The sequence below is a fragment of the Myotis nattereri genome (genome assembly GCF_964212035.1).
Source record: "Myotis nattereri genome assembly, chromosome: 4".
Classification (NCBI taxonomy): domain Eukaryota; kingdom Metazoa; phylum Chordata; class Mammalia; order Chiroptera; family Vespertilionidae; genus Myotis; species Myotis nattereri.
This window is the reverse complement of record NC_138079.1, coordinates 37348511-37367682: the sequence shown is the minus strand read 5'-3', so window position 1 is coordinate 37367682 and position 19172 is coordinate 37348511. Positions and strand designations below refer to the sequence as shown.

The 19172-nt window shown below is 40.4% G+C and overlaps 1 protein-coding gene and 1 pseudogene across 3 annotated transcripts in view; one reads left to right on the top strand and one right to left on the bottom strand.

Moving 5' to 3' along the window:
* Positions 1-775: 775 nt before the first annotated feature.
* MCCC2 (methylcrotonyl-CoA carboxylase subunit 2) overlaps positions 776-19172 on the bottom strand; it is a 59254-nt gene continuing 40857 nt past the window's right edge. Inside the window, exons 12-17 of one of the 2 annotated variants that reach the window (XM_081090040.1) lie at positions 18730-18806; positions 11407-11473; positions 9248-9404; positions 7586-7700; positions 5738-5823; positions 776-3076 (exon numbers count right to left, since the gene is read on the bottom strand). In XM_081090040.1, the coding sequence (XP_080946166.1) occupies positions 2959-3076; positions 5738-5823; positions 7586-7700; positions 9248-9404; positions 11407-11473; positions 18730-18806 (620 nt within the window). In that variant the 3' untranslated portion in view covers positions 776-2958. The remainder of the gene's footprint in view (positions 3077-5737; positions 5824-7585; positions 7701-9247; positions 9405-11406; positions 11474-18729; positions 18807-19172) is intronic. The other variant, XM_081090041.1, reaches the window with a different exon arrangement.
* On the top strand, positions 15513-16535 carry LOC308518050 (large ribosomal subunit protein eL33-like; annotated as a pseudogene). Its single transcript has 2 exons — positions 15513-15615; positions 16153-16535. The product of its transcript is annotated as a large ribosomal subunit protein eL33-like (transcript).

Here is a 19172-nt window from a genome sequence, read left to right as displayed (position 1 = left end):
TTCAGGGTCGCACCCGCACTCAGACCCGGGCATTGCAGACGCCAGGGCGCCTCCTGTGCGCGCCTCTCTGATGCGAGGAGAGAAACCCACTCTCACAGAGGCCCTGGCCAGGAATCCTTTTCTTTTTTTCCCTCATCAACGTCAAAAGGAAATGACGTTCAACAAAAATGCGCAAAATGACGTAAAATGACGTAATCCCCGCCGGTACTCCAAATTCGACTTGTTTACGTCTTACACTTAACAGTGAGGTCACAGTATATTTTTCTCTCCAGTTTACTTCTAACCAGTAGTTCTGGTCATGTTTTCTCTTCAGGAAGTTCTCTATTAAATCTCCTCCTCCTAAGACCTTGCTCTTCCTCAGGCCCTGCTCTCCTTGACATAAGGAGGCACACAAACTGACTTGAGTCATCTTCAAGAAGGAAAACGCGGCCAGGCATACTGAAATGCTGGGGCTCCAGAAAATAAAATCACCCTGGCACTATGGTAAACTAAATGGCTCTCTAGAATGCTAATGCATATTATGGCTGATATACAGTTCCCAGGGAGGCAGGCCTTCTAGAAGCTGAAAAGGCAGGAAAATGAATTTTCCCCATGAAGCCCAGAAAGAACGCAGCCCTGCAACTGAAATGAAAGCATTCCACGTGCTCTTGCTGACCTCCATCATGCTTCTAAAAATGCAACTTATCTCAGAATTGAGATCACCTATCTGCACACATCTCAAAAACTAAATTGACCTGATATACAAATGCAGCCTAAATTGAACACCACACACAAATGTTTGAAATACTAATTTTATTAGGAAAGCATTAGATCATATAATCACTTGATTTAAAAAATGATGTAACCAGAGGATATCAATTAAAATTTGATTTTTTTTCATTCGTTCAACAAATAAATGTGAGTGGCACGCATTGGAGATACAGGCTAAACAGGAGGCTCCTTGCTCTCATAGAGCTCACATTCTAGCAGGAGGGCAATATTAGAGAACTGTTTCTATTTCTGATAAACATGTAAAATAGAAGTGACAGAGGGAGTGATGGTGCTTTACAAGAGCACACTATAGGTGACTAACCCAGCCCCCAGAAGTCAGATACAAAAAGATGTGTTTAAGAAGAGAGAGCAGAACAGTTCAGGCAGAGGGAATCTATAGACCCTGAGGTGGGAAGGACTGCGTAGGTTCAAGGAACTAGAAGTATAGAATGGCTGAAGCACCAAGGGTGAAAAGAGGAGTCAAGGAGATGAGACTAAAGAGGTGATGATCATGGAGGGCAATTCTACAGAGAATCAGTCAAGATATAAGTAAGGGAGTAGCATGACCAGACGTGCATTTAGAATGGCCATCCTAATTTCAGAGTGATGGAGATTAGACTAGGTAAGAGTGGATGCAGGAAGACTACTTCTGATGCCTGTGGTAGTGAAAGACAAAAATCACTGGGGGATTCCAGTGATAATAGGAGATAAAGTCAATAGAATTGACTGAATCTGCAGTTCCTGTAAGACAGTCAGTGCAGATAGCCAGTATACCTGTCAGATACAGGTCTGCAGGTCAGGGGAGAACCGTGTTAGGAACTGTCAACGAGGAATCATTGCAATGAAGCCATAAGAAGGGCTGAAATGGCCTGGATGATTAAATCGAGCCATGAAAGACACATACATTTAAGAATAAGGAGATGTGCCAGGGGCGGGGAAGGGAGAATGGGGAATTAGTGTTTAAAAACAGAATTTCAGTTTAGCATGATGAGACTTCTGGAGATGGATGGTGGTAATGGTTGCACAACAATGTGAATGCACTTTATGCCATAGAACTGTACCTTTAAAAATGGTTAAAGTGGTAAATGTTATGTACATTTACCACCATTTTTAAAAAGAAAGAGGAGATATTTTTGTGTTCCTTGTATCTTTTAGAATAAGAATGTATTTATGAATTGCTAATGAAATATCAGGACAAATGGTGAAGAGAGCAGGAATCAGCAGAGGAAGAGGGCCTGCAAAGGAAACTGAAGAGAACAGAATGGCCAGAGAGGTCGGTAGAAAACCCAGAGGATCACAGCATGGAAGCTACGAAATGTGTTTCAAGGAGCAAGTGTTCAACTGACCTGAAAGCTGCAGAGAATTAAGTCATAAAGTCGGGAAAGAACCCACTGGTTCCAGCAATGTGGAGGTCCACGGTGACCTTGGGAGGGCTGCTGGCAGGGGAAGCCAGTGAGGGTAGGTGAGGAGAGAATGGGTAGGAAAGGAGTCCTGAGTGCAGACAGCAAAAAAATCTATTATGGGAAGGAATGGGATGATGGCTAGAGGGAAAATAGATGCTTTTAAAAATAAGTGTTACAAAATTGTGCATAATGAACAAATCATCATTTCAGTGGAAATAAACTGTAATAGTCTTGATAATACCTGGAATTTATAGTTTACAGAACTTTTCATACTACTTGTGGGTTAGAAAGGATAACTGTAATTTATTCTCTTCATTTCAAGGGTGGTAAAGCTGAGCTACAGAAAAATCTAAGAAAACTCACAAGGAATTGAGGTTCATGAAGTAAGTATCTTCATGGTGTATTTTTAAATAATTTTGTTTTGTTAATCCTCAACTGAGGATATTTTTCCATTGATTTGTCTTTTCTTTTTTTTTTAGAGAAAGTAGAAGGGACAGGGATAGACAGGGAGACACATCGATGTGAGAGAGACACATCAATTGGTTGCCTCCAGCACGTACCCCAATCAAGCCTGCAACCCTTGACCAGAATCAAACCCAGGACTCTTCAGTCCAGGGGCTGCACTCTATACACTGAGCCAAACCAGCCATGGCTTCATGGATTTTTTTAAGGTAGTAGAAAGGTACAATGCACTATATTGAGAAAATTTTACTGTAACAGTCAAAATTTGAAAAAGTCTTAAACTTTAATGCTATTAATATATTGATTTTTAATAATGTCCAATAGAAGATGCTATATATCCCAGTTATATCCTAAAGATGCCGAAGTCTGTCTTCTCGATTGGTGCGTTGAGGGCTGCACTGATACTGAGACCCAGGACCAGTCTGGTGTCCGCTGGATCAATAATCCCATCATCCCACAGCCTGATAAAAGAGCAAAATATGAGTTATTAGGAATCCACCACCAAACTACCATTTATACATGCCCTGCCCAGAAATGCTGAGGAGGTTCTTCTTCAGGTAATAAGATATGGATCTACTGATAACTTCTGTGTACTATAATCTCACAACTGAAACCATGTTCGAGAGAGGGGGAAAGGGAGAAAGAAAAATGGCATGACTTTTATCCCAGGCTCCCACAGAATGTCGAATCAAATTTAGGGACTTAGGAACAGCTTCCTACAAGAAGTCACAAAATAATCCCTAGTTTAAAATATTTTTACTTATTCCAGGAAAAACTTTCCTGTCCCTCTTCTGCCCACACAAATGTACAAATCACGGTGACGTAGTCCTGTTATTAATATGAAGAATCATATAAACCCAGGTAATAGTCTCAAACCAAAGTCTCTACTAGAAAAGGTTTATCCCCCAAAACTTCCTCATCTCTTAAGAAACTATGAAAATTACTGAATAGAATTTAATACATTTTATTAAAATAATACCTTCCTATGTAGTTCTTTTATTTTTTGCTACAACAGGAAAAAACAATAGCTTTAAATTGCTTTTAGAAGAAACTTTTAAGTAGAAATTTTAGTTTGCTTTTCACTGACAATTTCAAATTTACAGAGAAAAATGAATGAAAATATTGCTTTTTTTAAAGGTCATTGGTAGGTGGCACTTTTGCTTTCTTTAAACAAACTGTGTTCTGTACCTGGAGATAGCATCAATTATTAAACTATACTTACACTGACAGACCATGATTCAAATCTCTGCTCATAAAACATTCATAATAGGAAGTCTGCAGTATGAGCTGTCAAGAAGAAAAGGCCACTCGTGTAATCTGTAACTGGGTCAATTGATTACACTCCCGTCTGAAGCCGACAGCAGAGTAACACAAGCATGATGATGCCGGGGGAGGGAGGAGACTGCTTCATGAGGGTCATTAAAAAGACTGTGAAGAGGCCTTAATCAAATGTCTGAAAAGTTTGATCATAAAAACAACTGAGCAGAATAAAACTGATATGCTGCATATGTAACATGTAAGGATTAAGAAAAACATAGGAGGCTAGAGTAGCAAATGATGACAGCTCTCTCTGAAGACAGACTGAGCCATGTGAAAGCCTGACAGACCGCAGAATTTTACTGTGAAGAGACTTATTAAACTGAAGGAAGGTGCTATATACTGGCTTAAAAATCCTTTCATCTTTGAAAGGAAGTTGCTGTCTCCATGCCACCAAGTGTTCCAACAGAAGGGTTAAGCATTTACAAAGTAAGAAATCTTACTGTCTTTCATTATTCATTTCCAAAGATAAGTCTATCTGGGCTATTTGCTCTCCTGCTTGAATATAATCCATTAAAAATAATAATAATGTAAGTATGAAAATAATAAAAGATTGAGTCTTTCTCAATAGATGGCTTAGCCATCACACAAAATATGCTATTTTTCAAAGTTTAATATTTCAACTGTTTTTGTGAATTTCAGTCAAAATGTTATGTTTAAAAGAATGTAGATGTGCTTACAATATGTATTTTCTTTTAAACCTTTTATATGGTCTTATATTTCCTCTTTGCTTCTACTGGCTACTATAAAAAGAACATGTTTATTTCTCAAAGATATTTTGTTCTTAATTCAATGAATCAATGAACTACCCCAACAAAACATACCTGTAAAATTAGTCATTAGAGTAGATGTTACCAAGAAGAGAAACAGATTTTTTTAAATCCCAAATGGCATTACAGTGATGCTCTGGGAAACAAAGATGCTTAGTCTTTGTGGGCCCAGCACTAGAAGCAGTGCCTGCCACAAAGATGCGTTCACATGATTGAAATGGATTCTAACTTCTCTCCCTCCTCGCCAGTAAATGGTATAAATCACAGCATAATTAATTTCAAAAGACAAAAATAGTTATTTTTCTTTTTTCCCATCTGCCCAAGGGGTGAAAATGAACCCGTGAAGCTTATTCTTCAGAATGCAAAACATTAAAGTTGTCAAAAAAAAAAAGAGATCTGAAAGTGCATGCCAGCAAGTCTCCAGCAGGGACAGGCGGGATAATTTATTACCTTATTAAGTAGCATAAGAAACAAGCAGAGCCAAGAGCTGCATAGGTATATGAGGTAATTACTCGGTGTTGACACATGAACCCTGTCTGTGACTAGTCACCTTCTGAATTCACAAGCACACTTGTTCACAAGTGCCAAAGAGTGGCCAATCCATGCTTAAAACGGGGTAAAAACAAAATAATCCTAGAGAGGTGATGACAGGAATCCACGGATCTTAGCAATAACTGTAATAGAGCTAATTCCTGAAAGTTACCTAGCCAGGATTACAACTCTTTTAACTTCCTTGCCCCAGCATGGCCCACCTCTGGCTGCAGTGCCCCTCCAGTCCCCAGACACCTCAAAGACAAAAGGGATAAAGGAAGAGTGTTGAAGGGTGATGAAGCCACAGCCTGGCCTGGGAGAAGAGGCTGTGTTTCAGCAGCAGGAATTCCTATTATGGAGACAACAGTACAAAACTGGGTCCCCAACATTTTTTTTTGTTTCTCACAGAGGCTGGACCATCCTGACTGCCCAGATCTCTGTGAAGCTGTTGTCCTGATGGCCAACATGCACCCAGTAAGGAATTAGTAATTCTCAGGATCCCACCTTGCACTGGAATAGTAAGGATTTCCTTCCTCTTCAAACCTCTTAATGATGGGCTCTTTTAAAGCAGCTTCCTCAGCGCTGGAGAACTGAAAGAAAAGGGCAAGGAATAAGTCCACTGCAGTGAAATACAGATCCACCCAGAGCGCCTCGAGAAAAAGGGGCAAGAGATGTCATGGATGCTACAACCAACATCTACCTGCACAGTGAGGTATAGATTACAAGTGATGCTTTCACATATACAATCTCATGACTATCAAACTAGTGCATATTACATCTCCCTTATCAGAGACAAGAGCCTGGGCTGTGTGATGAAAGGTCAAAACCAAGGGCACCCCGTATTCCAGCACAATACAACGGTTATGTGAATTCTTTAATATACCAAAAGGACTACATTACAGTTAGCAGCTTCTGTTTAAGAAGGTGGAGAAGTAGGGGGGTTCTTTTAAAATAGCCAAAATTTTAAACATTTTAAGACTTAATGGGATAAAATATCAACCACAACTTGAATAACCTCTACAGTTTCCCAGATAGCTGAGAGATATTCTTCCTTAATTAAAAATTTAATGGCTTGCCCATCAGTATTGTCTAAAACAAGTGATAATTAATTCAGATGTAAAAATCTTTATGCAAATTAATTTTGAAGCCCTGAAAAGTATTTTCAACTTTAAAAAATTCCACACAAAAATAAATGACTTATTTCAAATAAATCCAACCTTTTTAAACATATTTTCATAGTGTAATATCATTTGTAGGTAAAGAATTCAAAGAGAGAACCACTAAAATTATGTACTTTCATATATTAAAACAGATGAATTAATATATCTGTATATCAAATGAATTAAAGAACAACTATTTAATAAGAGATCGCCATGCTGGGCTGGAGTTTGGGACATATCTTCAAAATATCAGGTAGAATTTCATACTTCCCTCACCACTATTACCCTTACACACACACACAGCTTTCCTTTTGCTTAGACACTGGACAATACTAAAGTGAATCTGAAACCTCAGTGTTGGTCTTCAGAGTTCCTTGAGAATATGGGATATCATCAGGGAGGCAGGAACCACCCTGCGGCTTTTTATTATCCCATTCCACCAACGAGACAGTTGACCAGACAGATGCTTCCTAAATGACAGGAATAAGAGCCTTCGGAGACAGGGCCTCCTTCGCATTATCCCTGCTATGAAAACAGTGCACCTAGCCATTTCAGGAACGTGAGTTCATTTCTAAGGCTTGGTGCTTACACAAAATAGTTAAAGGCTATAATTTCAGAAGCCTCTCCAACAGAGAAATGAACAAAGAAATTCATTTTAACAGCAGCCACTTGCATCCAGTGCCCTTTCCATTTTACTTCACTTACACTTTCCCAGTATAATACTGTTAATCAATTCTCATTATATGCCTGAGCCCTCCCACTCAAGGAATCCTTCACAACAAGCTAAAAGTGAAATAGAAAAAACAAAACTCTGCTGCTTTAGGTCATAAAATCAAAGACGTAAACCAGATTTATTTAAAGCTTGACTAACGGCGAATGAGTGAGAACCAAACATCTTTGTGCCGCAGGCACGCACAGGCAGCTTCCTGGAGTGCTTTCCTGGGATTCTGAGACTCTGTACATGACCACAGAAAGGTACCTCAAATGAAATGGTGCAAAAAAGAGAGAGAATGTAAGTCTAAATTTCTCAACAACTTCCAGGTCAGTGTCTTCTAAACAGCCAGGACCTTCATGTTGGACCCCTGACCCCTGAACACAGAGGGATTCTGGTTGCACTGCTCCAGGCAGCAGGGTGTTCCCTGGTGAGAGCCACACTCAGAGACAGAAGACAGGAGAAATGGCACTTACTTACCTGTTTCCCTTCCCTTGCTCTCTGGTCCTTCGCTATTGTTGCCAACACGTTGGCTGCCTGCTCTCCTCCCATCACTGAGACACGAGCATTTGGCCAAATGTAAAGAAATCTTGGGCTATGACGGGGAGAAAAGAATGATCAAATTAATTGACTGTACAACACAGAAAGTGTCAGAGGCCCATGTGTACCTTTAAACTAGTGGTTCTTCATTCTAGCTGCATTAAAATCATCTGGGAATTTTAAAAATACTAATGCCTTGCCCTAACCGGTTTGGCTCAGTGAATAATGTCGGCCTGCGGACTCAAAGGTCCCAGGTTCGATTCCAGTCAGGGTCATGTACCTTGGTTGCAGGCACATACCCAGTGGGGAGTGTGCAGGAGGCAGCTGATTGATGTTTCTCTCTCATCGATGTTTCTAACTCTCTCCCTCTCCCTTCCTCTCTGTAAAAAATCAATAAAATATAGTTTTTAAAAAAAATACTAATGCCTGGAACCCACCATACACTAATCTCCAGAGGTGGGGCCTGAGAATAGTTAGAATTTTTATGTTCTCTAGGTGATTCTGATGTCTGTTTTGATACACTGTATTTTTACATTTCATGAAAATATCCTAGATAATAAAAGGGCAATATGCAAATTGACCCCCATGGCAGCATGACCGCAATGACCAGTTGCTATGATGTGCACTGACCTCCAGGGGCTGCAGGAGCTGCTCCCTGGTGGTCAGTGTGCTTCCACAGGGGGAATGCCACTCAGCCAGAAGCCGGCTCATGGCTGGCCGTGCAGCAGCAGTGGCAGGAACCTCTCCCACCTCCGTAGCAGTGCTAAGAATGCCTGACTAACAACTTAGGCCCACTCCCCATGGGTGGGATGGGGACGGGCCTAAGTCGTTAGTCAGACATCCCCCGAGGACTCCTGGGTTGCCAGAGGGATGTTGACTGCTAGCTTAGGCCCAATCGTGATCAGGCCTATGCCATCAGTAGGACATCCCCTGAGGGGGTCCCAGACTGCAAGAGGGCACAGGCCGGGCTGAGGGATCCCCCTGAGTGCACAAATTTTTGTGCACCAGGCCTCTAGTATTGGGTATAAAAGTTTTCAAAATATCCTCTTGTTATCATGGTCATGTCCTGTTTTTCAGTCTAGATATTGATTACTTGTGCTGTCTCACTTTAAGTTTTACCAGGGAATTAGCAAGTTTGTTAACCATTCAAACAAAGCAACTTGGGCTTTCCTGATTCTTCTCTCTTATGTTTGTTCTTTATTATGACCTGCTTTCTATTTTTCTTGTGTTCAAAATACTGTTCTTTTTGAACTTTTTGAGCTAGCTACTTGGCTCATGGATTTTTCAGCCTTACTTCTTTTCCATGATATATATTTATGTCTACACACCTTTTTCAAAGCAAGGCTTTGGCTACATCACACTAGTTATGACATGCAGAATTTTCATTACCAGCCATTTCAAAATATTTCCTGGTTCCCATTGTGGATTTCTTTCCAAAAGTACCTTCAGCATTAAGTTTCATTTTGCCCCTCCAGATGATACAAATTATGGTATTAATTACTTGAGATTTGTGAATGCCATTCTATATTTCAAATAAACCCAATCATTTATAATTATATGTGAAGTATGATTCTCTCAGAGAAAATCATGGCAATCACCTACCTGAATGCTCTGCCACACATCCCATAGTTTCCAGCCCCGTAGGATCCCCCAATGATGACAGTTATCTTAGGCACTTTGGCACAGGCTACAGCAGTCACCATCTTGGCACCATCCTTGGCTATTCCTTCAGCTTCATAGTCTTTACCAACCATAAATCCTGAGAGAAAGAACAGAAAGAATGCCTCTGGGTGACGGGATTAATGCACAGAAGTTAATATCAACAAGGCATTAGAAGGACATATTGTCAAATTATATTTTACTTCAGGCCTCACCCTAACAAAATACTTACATATGAAATGTGCTCCCAAAAAAGTTTGCTTTAAAAGCTAAAATAAAATGTTCCCTAATCACTTTTTACATTTTCTTAAAATGGTTCATCTGGATGTACACAGATATCTCCAAACAAGGTAAGCATGCAATTTATCTTTAAGAAATTATCTCAAAACAGTAGCCTGGTGATGAGAGAACGTGAAATGGCAAGCTAAGGAAAAGGTACTGTGGCAAGGCGAACTGTGAGGGCTGCAGTGTCCACTGACCTGGTTTAAAAATAGAGAGTGTTCCTTCTGCAGTGCTGCTTAAACTTTGATGAAACAAACATTAATGTTTCACAGAGATGCTAAGTGTACCTGTCAGTGACTCAACAGCAAGGTAAAAGAACTTTTCATTATAATTATGAGCTCCTTCTACTTCTTCAAGCTCCCATCTCTGTTGAACTTGGCCTGCAGCTGCCCTGGGCCTGCAGGCTGTGGGCTCCTTCCTCTTCACCTAATAAACACCAAGTCAGGCTTCACGTGTCCCTCTCCCCACATGCAGACTCACAGCTGACTTGATTGTCACTGTTCGTGCTTTGCAAATCTCCAGCATCAAATCATCCAACTCAGTTCAACCAGTTTTGTGGAACACCCGTACTTGCTATGGAAAAGGTAGTGACAGGACATCCCTCGTCTCACCAGGCACCAGCTGCTTCTTCCAGCAACCCCTCTGAGCTGCGCCCTCAGAACAGCTCAGAACTCCTTTATCTACCTTAACGTGACTCCTGTCATGTTCCCACAATATCTACTTCAATATCTACCTCTCTTTAAGCTCTCACCACCCCCCACACCCAACTGCCCCTCTAGTTCCTGTAGATGATTTTGCCTTAAAAAAAAAAAAAAATAGAAGCCATCTCACTTGGCTTTCTCCATTCTTCTTCCCATCCTAAAAAACAACATAATCATACTCCAATTCTTCCTTTATTCTCACCTCTGTGGAAGGAATCAAAGTTACTCACAGATTGTCCATGAGTCCTCTTTTCTATTCAGGGTATTCTTATCTATTCCCATAGCTTTAAATACCATCGCCATATTCTGATGCTACCTACATTTTCACCCTCAGCTAACATATCCCTTCTGTGCTAAAGATTTGTCAACTGTCTACTATATGTCTCCAAACGAATGCCACACAGGTCCCTCAAATGCAATGTGGCAAAACCAAACTCAACCTCTGCTCTCTGTGAGTCATGAATCACTATAAAAACAAGGCCCTGCCCTGGTGAAGCTACTTTCTCTCTGCCCATTTTATGAGGTTTGCCACATAAGGCCCTCAGGCTTCCATCTGGATGTGACTCCTCTCAAAACTCATCTAGTCAAGTACCTTAAAGTTAAGATGAAGATGCTTTAGCACCAGTAATATTTAAAGCCCTCCTGTCAAGAGCCAAACTTCTCATGAAGGTTTGCCTGTTCCCAACAACTAAGAGGCTCTCCTCCCTTTAAACCTGGGGTAACCATAGTTGACTTAGAAGACTGGGGGAAATAAGTTTTCAGCTAATCTACATTTCTGAATATCTTCTATATGTCAGATACAAAAAAGTATATATGGGAGAATCATGGAATTCTAGGAAAAGAACTCTAGAACCATAAGAGACCTTAAAAATCATTTCTTCCACCACGTTAAGATCATCTAGGGAAAATGAAATCCTGAGAGTTCACATTGATCATACCACTCTTTGGAATAAAAATTCAAATCCCTGGGACATAATGTACAGCACAGGAAATACAGTCAATAATATTGCAATAACTATGTACGGTTATTAGACTTATTGTGGTGGTCACTTCTTAAGATATATTGGACAGTGCAGCTCTAGATTAAGTGCAACCAAATTGAATATGCTATTTTCTTACCAGTAATGTTTTGCAGGAACAGCAGAGGGATTTTCCTTTGGCAGCATAACTGGACGAAGTGAGCCCCCTAGAAGCAAATAAGATGAAAATCTTTCCAAAGGAGGGTTAACAAATCTATAATCACCATGCATCTACAAATGCCACACCTGGGTCAGAGAAAAGAAAGAATACCCTCTGCCTGGCTTGTCTGACCTTATGGTAACAGTAACAATAATGCTACAGTGCAGACTCATTATCAATGGGACATGTGACTGTGGTTTATACTGCACTTGTTTTGTAGTCACCTGTGTGATCATAGGCACACACTGTAGGACAACTGCTGTGTCAGGGATGAAGTCAATCATTAACATTCCGAACAGCAAGTGACAACTAACAGGAAAAAAAAGGGTTGCTTATCAATAAGAATTTCTGAGCCTCATTTTAAAAAGATAGAATAGCCTGACCGGTATGGCTCAGTGGTTGAGCATCAGCCTATGAACTAGGAGGTCATGGTTTGATGACCAAGTTGTGGGTAGTATCCCCAGTACAGAGACTGCAGAGGCAGCCGATCAATGATTCTCTCTCATCACTGATGTTTCTCTCTCTCTCTCTCTCTCTCTCTCTCTCTCTCTCTCTCTCTCTCTCTCTCCTTCTCCCTCTCTCTCTCCTTCTCCCTCTCCCGCTCCCTCTCCCTCTCCCTTCCTCTCTGAAATTAATTTTGTTTAAATAAAAAAGACTAAAATTCTTTGGGGAAATCTATGATGAGATTTACATTTTGATGATCATCTGAAATGTTTTCATGCACCAAGATTATAGAAAAAGACATCTTTCTTACCAATATACCCCAAATAAGTGGGATTTTAGATGAGTGTTAGAGACCTTCAAACTCTGAATTTAGGAAATTGTTTAATGACAAAAATATAACTACCTTCTAAAGATTATGTGAGTAAGGACACTTTATAAACCATTTTCTCTCCATTCACAGATCCCTTTAACTCTGCTGGAAATGCCTTGGCAAGTACAAAATCTCAAAGCAACTGTTCAACCTCTAATACAAGAATGAGACCTTTGGGGCTTACTTCTTTAACAAAATGTCAGATTGAGGCCAAATGTAACTCCTCTCATGTTTATTTCTGTCAAGCCACCAACTAAAACTAGGTAGAGTGTGCTGGCCTCAGCCTGACATTTTCTTTATGGAAATTAATGCTTTATATATTCATTAAAAGTCATCAGTTCAGCCCTAACCGGTTTGGCTCAGTGGATAGAGGAGTGATGGCGAACCTATGACACACGTGTCAGAGGTGACACACGAACTCATTTTTTTGGTTGATTTTTCTTTGTTAAATGGCATTTAAATAAATAAAATAAATATCAAAAATATACATCTGTTTTACTATGGTTGCAAATATCAAAAAATTTCTATATGTGACACGGCACCAGAGTTAAGTTAGGGCTTTTCAAAATGCTGACACGCCGAGCTCAAAAGGTTCGCCATCACTGGGATAGAGCATCGGCCTGCTGACTGAAGGGTCCCAGGTTCGATTCCGGTCAAGGGCATGCACCTTGGTTGCGGGCACATCCCCAGTAGGGGGCATGCAGGAAGCAGCTAATCGATGTTTCTCTCTCATCAATGTTTCTCTCTCATTGATGTTTCTAACTCTCTATCCCTTTCCCTTCCTCTCTGAAAAATCAATAAAATATATTTTTTTTAAATACAGTAAGTCCTCACTTAACAGTGGCATAGGTTCTGCAACTTGAAGTGGAATGACACATAACAAGACCAATTTTACTATAGGCTAATTGATATAAACAAGAGATTGGTTCCCATGGCATCTCATCAATATTATAATGAAATTACGGTGTTCTAGGACCTACTGTATGTGGCAATATCAATTTTAGTTTTAAAGGGGGGATAGAAGTATATGGGTTGTTCTGAGGGAAGGGTAATTTTAGCTCAAGAGAAGCTCCTGCCCCTCCCTTTAAGTACCTAGAACGTGAACTGGGACCTTGACCCAACTATATGGTGAGGTAAATTTCTATTTACTAAACATCTGCTCTTCTTCTCATCCTGCAATAACCCTTTGAAGGCCACAAGGTGAATTACTGCATTCCTAGCTCAGGATGTCTCATATACCTAGATCCCCCTTTCTATCTCTGAACGTCTCCTGCATGTGTGATCTCTGACTCTCTCGTGTATATGGGGTTCCCATACATACAAATGTATTAAATTCAGTTATTTTCTCTTGCTAAAAAAAGGGGAGATAGAAAAAACTAAGGAATCATAATAAAATGTTACTCAAGATTATTTCTGGTATGAGTGCAGGTGATTTTTATTTTCCTTATTTTTACTTTCCTGTTTTTGTCTTATAATTACAGTGGGGGGAATAATAATGAATAATAGAATGTAGAAATTGACTTTACTGGTAAAACATTCCATCAAACACAAATTCTTCCTCAATTAGGATCTGAAAGAGCATAACTGCCTGTTACCTGTATCAATATGAGACCATTAACCTTGCTTTTTCCTCTAGCATTCAAAGTAAGAAAGCTAGGCCAGACATTTTTTTCTTAAAAAAACATTTTATCAGCTCATAGCCACTTGGCCTGGAGGTCAAACCCTCCCTGGTATTAGCTACAACAATCAAGGCTTAACACAAGACTGCGCACAAAGACCACTAGGGGGTGCACCAAGGAAGCATAAAAAATGCAGAGACAAAGAAACAGGACAAAACTGTCAATGGAGGATATAGAGTTCAGAACCACACTTTTAAGGTCTCTCAAGAACTGTTTAGAAGCCGCCGATAAACTTAATGAGATCTACAAGAAAACTAATGAGACCCTCGATGTTATACTGGGGAACCAACTAGAAATTAAGCATACACGGACTGAAATAACGAATATTATACAGACTCCCAACAGCAGACCAGAGGAGCGCAAGAATCAAGTCAATGATTTGAAATGCGAGGAAACAAAAAACACCCAACCGGAAAAGCAAAATGAAAAAAGAATCCAAAAATGCAAGGATAGTGTAAGGAGCCTCTGGGACAGCTTCAAGCGTACCAACATCAGAATTATAGGGGTGCCAGAAGATGAGAGAGAGCAAGATATTGAAAACCTATTTGAAGAAATAATGACAGAAAACTTCCCCCACCTGGTGAAAGAAATGGACTTACAGGTCCAAGAAGCGCGGAGAACCCCAAACAAAAGGAATCCAAAGAGGACCACACCAAGACACATCATCATTAAAATGCCAAGAGCAAAAGATAAAGAGAGAATCTTAAAAACAGCAAGAGAAAGAAACTCAGTTACCTACAAGGGAATACCCATACGACTGTCAGCTGATTTCTCAACAGAAACTTTGCAGGCCAGAAGGGAGTGGCAAGAAATATTCAAAGTGATGAATACCAAGAACCTACAACCAAGATTACTTTATCCAGCAAAGCTATCATTCAGAATTGAAGGTCAGATAAAGTGCTTCACAGATAAGGAAAAGCTAAAGGGGTTCATCACCACCAAACCAGTATTATATGAAATGCTGAAAGGTATCCTTTAAGAAGAGGAAGAGGAAGAAAAAGGTAAAGATACAAATTATGAACAACAAATATGCATCTATCAACAAGTGAATCTAAGAATCAAGTGAATAAATAATCTGATGAACAGAATGAACTGGTGATTATAATAGAATCAGGGACATAGAAAGGGAATGGACTGACTATTCTTGGGGGGGAAAGGGGTGTGGGAGATGCGGGAAGAGATTGGACAAAAATCGTGCACCTATGGATGAGGACAGTGGGTGGGGAGTGAGGGCGGAGGGTGGGGCGGGAACTGGGAGGAGGGGAGTTATGGGGGGGAAAAAGAGGAACAAATGTAATAATCTGAACAATAAAGATTTAATTAAAAGAATAAAAAAAACATTTTATCAAATAAGTACATTAATTACATTTACTCAAGTTTAGACAAATCAGAGACAATGATTTATGAAACTGAATACTAAGCCCAAAGACATTCATGAGTTTCCTCCTTTAAAACCAGAGCTTCAGTAACAAGACCCACTACCTTCCCATCTCCAAAGAGTGAAAATATTATCAAGTTAAACTGATGAGGGGATAGAACAGAATAAACAGGTCATGTCTCAGAACCACCTGGAAAGTAGCTTTGAATTCCTCACTTGCATTAAGCACCAGAGAGTAAAACACTTTCAAGACAAGTATTCCTACATTCTTAGAATATGTACAGGTCATCCACAGCTATAATTCAAGTTTCTTATAAGAATTTAACTAAAAAAATGTTTTAACTTTTTAATAGTGCTAAGATAGTTCATCATGTTCATGTAAACCTCCACAAAAACTGCTTCAAACCCTAGCACACAGTGTTCTGGTTAAATATTTTACAGCTTTTATGTAATAAATGTTCATGAATTGCTTGATCTTGAATGTTCATTATGTTAAAACAGAAAATCTTCAAAGAGGCACGAGCATACAATGGAGTCAAGACAGTCTCTTCAATAAATGATGTTAGGAAAATTGGACAGATAGATGCAAAAAAATGAAACTAGACCACCAACTTACACCATACACAAAAATAAACTCAAAATGGATAAAGGACTTAAAACATAAGATGGGAAACCACAAAAATATTAGAGGAATCCATAGGCAGCAAAATATCAGACATATGTCATAGCAATATCTTTATCGATACAGCTCATAGGGCAATGGAAACTAAGGAGGAAATAAACAAATGGGACTACATCAAAATAAAAACTTTCAGCCATCTTGGACCCTGTGGAGGCCTGCTGGAAACAGGACTTCTATAAGGACAAATACGTCTGGAAGGCTGTGGCCCAAGGCCATTTTGCTGGCTATAAGCGGGGTCTCCAGAACCAGAGGGAGCACATGGCTCTTCTTAAAATTGGTGTTTATGCTCGAGATGAAACAGAATTCTATCTAGGCAAGAGATGTGCTTATGTGTACAAAGCAAAGAACAACACAGTGACTCCCGGTGGCAAACCAAACAAAACCAGAGTAATCTGGGGAAAGGTAACTTGTGCTCATGGAAACAGTGGAATGGTTCATGCTAAATTCCGAAGCAACCTTCCTGCTAAGGCTATTGGACAAAGAATTCGTGTAATGCTGTACCCCTCAAGGATTTAAACTTACTGAAAATAAATAAAATTTTTTCCTGTGAATAAATAATAAATAAATAAGTAAATAAATAAATAAAAAGCTTCTGCACAGCAAAAAAAAAAAAAAAAAATCAACAAAACAACAAGAAAGCCTACCACACGGGAGAACATATTTGCCAATGTTACATTTGATAAGGGTTTAATCTCCAAAATTTATAGGGAACTCATACAACAAAAGGAAGATAAACAATCCAATCAAAAAATGGGCAAAGGACCTAGACCAGGGGTGGGCAAACTTTTTGACTCGAGGGCCACAATGGGTTCTTAAACTGGACTGGAGGGCCGGAACAAAAGCATGGATGGAGTGTTTGTGTGAACTAATATAAATTCAAAGTAAACATCATTACATAAAAGGGTACGGTCTTTTTTTTTTTTTTTTTTTTTTTTTAGTTTTATTCATTTCAAATGGGCCGGATCCGGCCCACGGGCCGTAGTTTGCCCATGGCTGACCTAGACACTTTTCGAAAGAGGACATACAGAAGACCAAGAGACATATGAAAACATGCTCAAAGTCACTAATCATTCAAGAGATGCAAATCAAAACAACAATGAGATACCATCTCACACCTGTCAGAATGGCTATCATCAACAAATCAACAAATGACAAGTGCTGGTGAGGATGTGGAGAAAAAGGAACCCTCGTGCACTGCTGGTGGGAATGCAGACTGGTGCAGTCACTGTGGAAGACAGCATGGAGTTTCCTCAAAAAATTAAAAATGGAACTCCCATTTGACCCAGTAATCCCACAAAAATATTTCTAGGAATATATCCCACAAAATCAGAAACACTAAAAAGAGAGAATATATACACCTCTATGTTCATAGCAGTACAATTTACAATAGCTAAGATTTGGAAACAGCCTAAGTGCCCATCAGCAGATGAGTGCATTAGAAAACTATGGGTCCTAGCTGGTTTGGCTCAGTGGATAGAGCATCGGCCTGCGGACTGAAGGGTCCCCAGATCGATTCCAGCCAAGGGCACATGCCTGGGTTGCGGGGTCAATCCCCGGTAGGGGGTGTGCAGGAGGCAGCCAATCAATGATTCTCTCTCATCATTGATGTTTCTATCTCTCCCTCCCTCTCTTTTCCTCTCTGAAATCAATAAAGAAATATGTTTAAAAGAAAGAAAGAAAGAAAACTGTAGTACATCTATACAATGGAATATTACACTGCTATAAAAAAAGAAGGAACTCTTACCATTTGCAACAGCATGGATGGACCTGAAGAGCATTATGCTAAGCGAAATAAGCCAAGCAGAGAAAGATAAATATCACATGATCTCACTCATTTGTGGAATCTATACTAATAAAAGGGTAATATGCTAATTAGACCAGGAGAACAGATATCTTCCTACTGTCCAACTTCCTTCTGGACAAAGCCATGGTGGTGGGAGCCAAGGCAGAGACAGTTAGGGCAATCAGGCTGGCAGGGGAGGGCAGTTGGGGGCTGTGAGGCCAGCCGGGGAGGGCAGTTGGGGGCCATGAGGCAGGCCGGGGAGGGCAGTTGGGGGCTGTGAGGCCGGCCGGGGAGGGCAGTTGGGGGCCATGAGGCAGGCCGGGGAGGGCAGTTGGGGGCTGTGAGGCCGGCCGGGGAGGGCAGTTGGGGGCCATGAGGCCGGCTGGGGAGGGCAGTTGGGGGCCATCAGGCCAGCAGGGGAGCAGTTAGGCAGCAATCAAGCCGATAGGCAGGCAAGTGGTTAGGAGGCAGCAGTCCCAGATTGCAAGAGGGATGTCCAATCCTGGGCCTAAACCGGCAGTTGGACATCCCCCGAGGGGTCCCAGATTGGAGAGGGTGCAGGCCAGGCTGAGGGACCCCCCTCTCCCCCATGCACAAATTTCATGCACCGGGCCTCTAGTATAATGAATAACATAAAATGATTAACTAAAATATATCCAGAGACATAGAAGCATCAAACAGATCATCAAACCTCAGAGAGGGGGTGGGAGGGTAAGAGATAACCTAAGGACTTGTATGATTGCATATAAGCGTAATCAATAGACACAGACAGTAGGGGGGTGAGGGCAAGTGCTGGGGGGGTGGGAGCAGACTGGGAGAGGTCAACGGGGGAAAAAAGGAGATATGTAATACTTTCAACAATAAAGAATTTAAATTAAAATAAATAAGTAAAACAGAAAATCTTGAAACATGTTTAACAGTACTTGCCTTTTTTGCAGATTCAGAAAAGAGGACTCCATTATTTCCAATGATGCCAATTGGGTATCCAAATATTCTAGCAAATCCTCAAGAGAAAATGGAAATAAAGAGTTATGTACTTCAGAGGGCTTTTAATTCACAACAAACAGGCATATTTAACATCCTTTAATTTTAAATCGAAGTTTTAAGTGTACAGATTTTGCCTCTGGTATACACCAGGTAATGTTACATTTTATTTCTAAGGTCCTGGAATCTGGATTTTTTCTTTCTTGAAAGGGGTGTGTCACATGTAAAGGGGTGTGCCACCTGTCTGACTGCTTGGTTTGGTTAGATTGTAACATGTTATATCTGAGTGCTCGCTGTGTACCAGACTTGAAGGATATTCTGAGATAGAATAATCAAAGACACAGAGTCCTTTACAGGTCAATGATCAAAACTGTGGGCCAGTGTCA